Source organism: Neomonachus schauinslandi, chromosome 12 (assembly GCF_002201575.2).
Source record: "Neomonachus schauinslandi chromosome 12, ASM220157v2, whole genome shotgun sequence".
Lineage (NCBI taxonomy): Eukaryota > Metazoa > Chordata > Mammalia > Carnivora > Phocidae > Neomonachus > Neomonachus schauinslandi.
In genome coordinates, this window is record NC_058414.1 from 21749862 (window position 1) to 21757963 (window position 8102).

At 37.2% G+C, this 8102-nt stretch overlaps 1 protein-coding gene across 1 annotated transcript in view; it reads left to right on the forward strand.

Annotated features, from left to right (window-relative positions):
• The window catches only part of PHTF2 (putative homeodomain transcription factor 2), an 83552-nt gene extending 80326 nt beyond the window's left edge, over positions 1-3226 (forward strand). The window contains exons 16-17 of the mRNA XM_044920219.1: positions 2034-2159; positions 2755-3226. Of these exons, the coding sequence (XP_044776154.1) occupies positions 2034-2159; positions 2755-2775 (147 nt within the window). The 3' untranslated portion in view covers positions 2776-3226. The remainder of the gene's footprint in view (positions 1-2033; positions 2160-2754) is intronic.
• The last annotated feature ends 4876 nt before the right edge of the window (positions 3227-8102 follow it).

Below are 8102 nucleotides of genomic sequence, written 5' to 3' on the forward strand. Positions count from 1 at the left end.
TCTCATTTTGAAATTTTAATAACTTTTAAAAATTTAAGACTTTAATAATGTTTAAAGTATTGTAGAGGTTGGCATCTTTGGAAATTTTGCCTCCTAGAACTTAAAATAGATTTCAAAAAGGGAGATTTAATGTTAACTTGGAAATTTTCTCATTTTGTATTTCTGAGAGCAGTCTTCTGCTTGGCCTGAGTTAGCTTAAAAAGTAGTAATACATAATAATTATAATAAGTATATATTACCAGTAAACATTTAAATTTTCAAATCATTTTTTGTAACAATCAAAAAGAATATAATTTCAAAATATCTGATTTCATAATAATAACTCCTTGGAGGTAATTCAATAAAATGTTTTTAGCACTGCTTTGCAGTGTTGGTAATGCTTTTCTTTCTTAAAAGGAAAATGTCGTTTAAAATCTCAATTTCTATAGCAAGTTGAATGAATTCTTAGAGTTGTTTACAAGTGTTCAGAGAATGGTACAGAATTAGTTGTGTCTCAGTGTTACGATTATTTCTTCAATTAAAAAGTCTTAATGGGCTATATGGCCTCACAGCGCACATTTGGCACCGACAAGGCTCTGAAGGGGCGGGGGGCTTGTCTCGTGTGTGCGCAGTATCTTCAGAGTGTAGGCGCTACGCTAGACAGGATGAGACTCAGAAGCAGTTTCAGTCCCCGAGTAGAGAGACATAGGAGATCACTAAAGTACAGAGCACAACAGTGTGATCCTTTTTGATCACACACAGTCGTACACAGTCTTCTACTCAGAAACCAGGGACTTAACATCGGTTGTTCCCTCTCTCTCCCTCTTCCCTGCCAAGAAATTCTGAGGCCCATTGATTCACCCTCTCAGATAGTTTCCAGTACATCCCCGCTTCCCTGTCAGTCCTGCCCTGAGTCAGACCCTCATTGTCTCACTATCCACTGAACCTTCAAGGCCTTCCTGCCTCTGGTCTTCCGGCTCTCCAGCCCGTCCTCCACATTGCTGCCCCTCTGCCAGTGGTCTTTCTCACCTGCACATCTCATACACTTCTCCCCGAATTAAATTCCACTGGTGCCATTGTGTCAGTACAGTCTGCATAAAGAATGACCCTTACCTCAGTGGTTTTATAAATTTGAAGGACTTCTTTTCTTGCCCCTGGGCTCTCAAATGCTGAGCAACCTGTAGCCATTCAAAGGTGCCATGTTGTCATGTGTCTTGCGGAATGCCTGTTCTCTCCTCCCTCCAGGGCCTGTACGTTTTATACACACCTCTTCTGTGGGAGGCTCACAGCTGAATTGTTTATTTTGCATTTCTGTTAGACCATAAAGTCCTTCAGCACAGGGACTGAATCCTAATTTCCCAGAGCCTAACACAGGGCCTGCCCTATAACTGTAAATCTGAGAATTAATAAATCAAAGAATATTAAATCTTGGAATCAGTCAGTTCTTATATTCGAAAAGTAATGGCCTCAAAGGGAAGTTTATGTATGTATGTATTAATAATGGCAGAAAATTTGGCTAATTTTCTGATTTTTCCAAAAACCTTCCATTTTCTCTTCTTATCATAGAAAATGTTTCCAAACCCCGTGGTAGCTACTGGACCGATACTTTACTAGTCATTCATTCGAGACAGGAATTAGAGTTACAAATATAGGTTATAGAGTTCTTTTAATGAAAATCCCTTCTAAAAAAAAAAAAACACAGTGTATTTACTTCTTTCAAGTTTAATCGAGTTTATCCTTTCTAAAAGTACCCATACTTTATAACTGTTTTTTGAAAGTGTTTTTGAAAATTCTCATTGTATATCGCCCTGAATTAGTTTAACTGATAATTCTTTTTTTTTTTTGCTTTTTTAAAATTTTATTATGTTGTGTTAATCACCATACATTACATCATTAGTTTTTGATGTAGTGTTCCATGATTCATTGTTTGCATATAACACCCAGTGCTCCATTCAATACATGCCCTCCTTAATACCCATCACCAGGCTAACCCATCCCATTAACTGGTAATTCCTGATGAGTTTCCAGACTCATGGGTTTTTTTCTTCTGCTAGGAATTGGACAGTCCCTTTAGATTGTATGGGCTTACAATGAATCCACTGCTTTATAACATCACCCAGGTTGTCATCCTGTCAGCTGTCTCTGGTGTTATCAGTGACTTGCTTGGATTTAATTTAAAGGTAAGACCTTCCCGGTATTTTTTATTTCTTAGTGCCCTGTTATATTTTGTGACATTTATTTTACCCCATTACTCTTTAGAGATCACCTATGCACAGTGATGAAATCATTTTAGTAGTACTGTACGCAAAGAATGAATAATATTCTTGGTTTATAATGCTGACGGAATGCCTAATTTGGAATAGTGTTCATACAAATAGGACTCTTATAGAGAATAAGTAAAGGGATTTATTTTTACTTCTATAATCTGAATCTAATTTAGGTGATAAAAAAAGGAAAAGAAGAGCCCTATTTCTTTTTTTAGCTAAAAGTGATATTTATTATATAGCAGTACATACATCCTCTAACATATTCATATTATACCAGTAGTATGTATATATTGCTACTTCTCAGTAAAAGAAAGCAGGGGAAATCTGATTTTCACTTTTTTATTTTAAGGTGAATTCTTGAAAACACAGGGATAAAGGAGTTTAAAATAGTAGAGCCTACTCTTGTTTATGGATGAAATTTAGACAAAAGCATTATGTGATGTAATTTAGTAATTTGCAGTAGTAAAACTGACTCTAATGGTTACTACTTCTGTTATTTTTTCACTAGCTATGGAAGATTAAATCATGACAATTCAGAGAAAAGAAGATGTAGCCTCTTTTCCAGAATAAGAGTACCAACTAAGCTGCCTGCAAGCAGTCACTGACTCTTTGCTTCAGGAGTCTCAGCTGGGAAATCGAAGTGTTTACATCAGACTGTCTTGTGCAATTCTTATATTTATTTTACTTGTTCACTGTTTTTTTTTACATTTATTTTAGTCTTTATATTTTATTTTTAGCATTGATGTACTTAGTTGTTGCAAGGGTGATAAAACTGATATCCAGATACTTGAGATCCTGGTAATTGTTCATAAATAGTTGACAAAATAACAAATCGTGAGACTAGAAGCCATTCTAAGCACTGTTTCTCCATCAATGCCGTGAACTTGCCTTACTTGAAAGGAAAACTTCTTTAACTTTGGAATATTGCATTGGACTCAGCTAGACACAGGAAGTATCTTCTTTGGTAAATCAAGATCCAGTCAGGGTTTCTTTTGAATTATTTTGGAACAATGCCAGGATCTACACTGATTAAGCTGCAGTTACACACCCTTCAGTATTAATATATATGGTATTACATAACAGGTCAACAAGTGCTCTTTGATGATAAAACTCTTAATAGAGCAATAATTGTAAATGGTTACCATACTGTAAGATATTTTGATAAAAATTAACTAGTAATAATTGTATTTATTTGAAACACTGGGCTGTTTGCACAGCTCCAACTGTGCATGCTCAAAATGTGCACTTTTTAAAATTGTTACTTTTAAATGCGTATCTTTATATGGGATATGTTATAGTGTACTAGGGCATGATATGGTATCCTTTTGAGTGAGGTATACACTCATCTCACAAGTGAAGTGCCTATTGATATTACTAAAGTACATTATGTTTACTCAAGTAAAATAATTTTTCCCCATGGTACACTATAGTGTATACACACTCAAATGAACAACTTAAGAATAAGGTTAAGAACCAATAAAATATTCCTCTGATTGCTAGTTATTAAAACTATATCCAGATTTTCAGAAAAGAGCTTCAGTTTGCAAATTCTATCTTCTAAACTTAACCTGGTGCATCCCCCTTACCCCCAATTTTATAAGGGCTATTTTAGATGCTTTTAACCTGGAAAGTTACCTACTCCCCCTCCCCACCACCACCACCACACACACACACCCGCAATTTGCCAAGTGTCCAAATGAGAACTTACCATGTTGGCATGTTAGGTAAATAGAGTGAATATGATGGTATCTTACATTGGGCCTTGATTTTAAGTTGTTACATTTGTACAATCAAGAATATATTAGGAATTACATGAAACATGAAATGTTTTTGCAATTTTTTTTAAACTGGGTATCTAGTTTCTAAAACAAAGAATTTATTTGAAACAGTACAGAATTTTCTTGGTGCAAGGTGTATCATGTTGAATATCCTCACATTTTTTACCATGTTTTAGGGAATTTAAAATAATTAATTGTAAATGATTTATTTGATTGGTGCCGTTTTAATCCCCAAATCGTAATCTTAAGATCAGGAATGCGTAGAGAACAGAGCCATGTCATAATATCACTTTGCTCTTACCATTCCTTTTGATCAGCCTCAATTCAGCCTCATTGTGTAGTGTATTTTTTTTGTGTAGAAAACAACAAAAGCAATTTGTTTTATTTGCCTGTGTTCTCATATGTTTAATAATGACCAAAGTGCATTCTGAGTTTTTTCAAGGAATGTATTACTGGAGCTTTAAGAACATACTTATTTTCTCATGTGAAAAATTAGGCTTTGTTTGATATGTTTCTTCTTCCTCTATTGTCTAATGTTGAGGTTGTTTTTAGGAATTATATTTTATAAACTTTTTCAGAATAAGGTACATACCTATACAGAACTTAACATTTTGCACAGAATATATCAAATATATTTTGAGAAAAAAAGTACAGCATGAGTTCTGTTAGGAATAAAAGATAAAACTATTGTATCTCACAAAAAAAAAAAACTTATTTCAGAATGGAAATATTTTTGAGAAAGGTAGCTGAGTATGCGTGTTTTGGATTGAAGTTCATTTTAACTTAGAGTTGGGAGTTGATTTGTTGAGTACAGTATACCTCTCAACGACCTATAAATAATATGAATTATGTCACTAAGGTGGGCAGCAGTAGAATACCAAAAGGAAAAAGTTGTCATTTTAAGCAATTTCAAAACATTAATGGAACTGTTTCAAAGCAGAAAAATTGATATTTGCTGCCTTTAAGAATACCATGAATGTAAGAAATCGAAAGAAATTGTAACATATCACATAATATAGAAAAGGCAGTTCAAAGATAGAATTGTGGCAGATGTTGTGTGTTAACTGTTGTTTCTTTGCCACATGTGTTGTATTTGAAAGTTTGAACAGCAAGTTTAAAATAAAATATTCTATGCTGACAGTGTTAAGCTGGAGGTGTTTTCTGTTTTGTTTTTTTTCCCATTTGCAATCCATATACACTTCTATGGTAATTTTGTATTTACTATAGCATGAACTTTAGTTATAACTCTTAGATTTCAGGAGAATGGAAGTAAATTTTTTTAAACTCCCTGACATTTAAGATTTTGTTATGATTCTTAACATGAAAGAATAATAATACATATGCAGGTCTTTCATCACCAAAATGCTATCATATCGTTAATTTTTTTTTTTTTTTTGCTTGTTTGTTTGTATTTAAATACAGAAAACTGGCTGTGGCCTGGGATAGTAAAACTCACTGTCAGAAGGATAGTGGTATTTTTAATCTAACAATTTTGCCACATGAATTCAGCGGGAGAGATCATGGCCAAAAATAAGATGGGTAAGCATTCTAATATTTCTATTACCTAATTGGTACAAGCGTTCATAGGATTTTAATAAATCAGGGGCTGTTAATTAAAGTGTACTTTCAAACTTACCTTAAGCTTAGAATTGGCTCTTTTAATGAATCTCCTTTCAGACTGCAAAATAGAGCCCATGATTGGCACCTCCTTGAATTGCTATATCACTTAGAACACTAATTCTCAACCTTTATTTCTGCCAAGCCTATACAAAGGATATCACAAATGCTTATCAATAACACTGGCTCCCCACAGAGCTTACCTCCTGGAGATGAGACTGCAGATCTAGGAGGCAGTATATTTTCAAAAAGATATTCCCCAAACGATTTGGAAAATTTGCCTCACCTGTCAGTCCTCACCACCTTGAGAATTACTACCTTAAGATCAAGAATTCCATGAGATTTTAACTATAGGCCTAGCACATAAAACGGTGCCTAATACGTAGAAAAATCTCAGACTGAATGAATGAATGAATGACCTGAGTGAAACAGGACCTTAGACACCACCTTGTCCAAAGTTCTTATTTTACCAGGTAAAAAAACTGAAACCACAAAAGAGGTTAAGAAGCTTGCCCAAGGTTGCCCTAGTTAGTTAATGATAGAACCCACACTCTTTTATTCTCCTTGAAAGTATATTCTGTAGAGACAGGAAGATGGTGGAGTAGGAGGACCCTAGGCTCGCCTTATCCCATGAATACGACTAGATAACTATCAAATCATCCTAAGTACCCCAGAAATTGACCTGAAGACTGGCAGAATAAATTCCAGGACTGAAGGTGGAGAAGAAGTCACATTGAAGAAGGTAGGAAGTGCAGAGACATGGTTTAGGGGGAAACAGATCCTGGCTGCTGTGGAGGGGAGGTAACTGTGGTTGCACAGAAGGGAGAGAGAGAGGGAAAGAGGAGTCACAGGGAATGCACAAAGAGAATGTTTCCTCATAGCCATTGGTTTGGAAAGTGAGAGGGGCTGAATTTTGTGAGTTCTTGCAACCTGTGAGGCTTAAAGCCTGGAGTTTGTTTTGTTTTGTTTTGTTTTTAAGTTTTTATTTATTTATTTGACAGAGAGAAAGAGCGAGCACAAGCAGGGGGAGCAGGAAAGGGAGAAGCAGGCTCCCTGCTGACCAGGGAGTCTGATGTGGGGCTCGATCCTAGGATCGACTGAGCCACCCAGGCCCCCAAGCCTGGAGTTTTAAAGGTCAGCAGGCTTGGCTGGAATACAGCCTAGAGAGCACTGTGCTGGAGGGAAGGTAGGCAAACAACCTGGGGCGGGGGCGGGCATACAGCATGGAAACAGCGATCTGAAGAGCACCTGGAGCCCCCGGTGGGGAGACTAATTGCTTTTTTCAGAGTGTATCCCAGAGTGGCAGTATTCATGGAGACTCGTCTCCGGGAACGAAGGAGCTGGCCAGTGCCATTTCCCCTCCCCCGCCCCCAGCATAAACATAAAGCTACCTGTGGAAAGCAGCACAGTGTGGACACTGGTTGCCTAACTTTCTTGTGCTAAGCCCCATCCCCCTGCACTCTGGTGGAACTGCCCTTTCAGTCACACTTACCTTAGTCCCAGCATGGTGGGCCCCTCCCCAGAAGACTAGCACAAACTCCTGCCCATACTACTTCTTCCAACCAGTGAGTTCTGCAGGGCCTCATTTCTGGTGGTGGTGGTGACAGGTCTCACAAACAGACCAGAGCACACCTAGTTAAAACTTACCACATTCTGGCCAAGGACCACACACTGCCCATAGCAGGCAAGGAGAGCCTGTGCAGACAACTGGCCTGAAGGATAGAGCAGCCAGAACACAATAGCAGAGAGCACACCGCACACACTGGAGACACTCCCTGAAGTGCCAGGCCCTGGACATTACTGTGATCTCTTCATAACACCATTACTTTCAGGAGCAGGAGATGACTGACTTTCCTAACACACAGCAGCAGGTGGAGACTTAGACAAAATGAGAAGACAGAAGAATTTATCCCAAGTGAAAGAACAAGATAAGGCCATGGCCAGAGATCTAAGTGAAAACAGATACAAGTAGTATGCCTGATGGAGAATTTAAAGCAATGATCATAAGGGTACTCACTGGACTTAAGAAAAGAATGGAAGGCATCAGTGAGACCCTTACCACAGAGATAAAAGTTAAAAAAGAATCAGAGATGAAGAGTGCAATAAATGAGATTAGAAACATACCTGGTGCAATAAACAGAAGGTTGGAAGAACCAGAGGAATGAATGAATGACCTAGAAGACAAAGTAATAGAAAGCAATGAAGCTGAACAAAAGAGAGAAAGAATTATGCAACACGAGAATAGATTTAGGGAACTCAGTCCATCAAACATAGTAACATTTGTATTATAGGAGTCCCAGAAAAAGAGAGAGAAAAAGGGGCAGAAAATTCACTTGAAGAAACAATAGCTGAAAACTTCCTTAATTTGGGGAAGGAAAAAGACATCCAGATCCAGGAGGCACAGAAAATTCCCACCTAAATCAACAAAAGCAGGCCCACACCAAGACATATTGTAATTAAA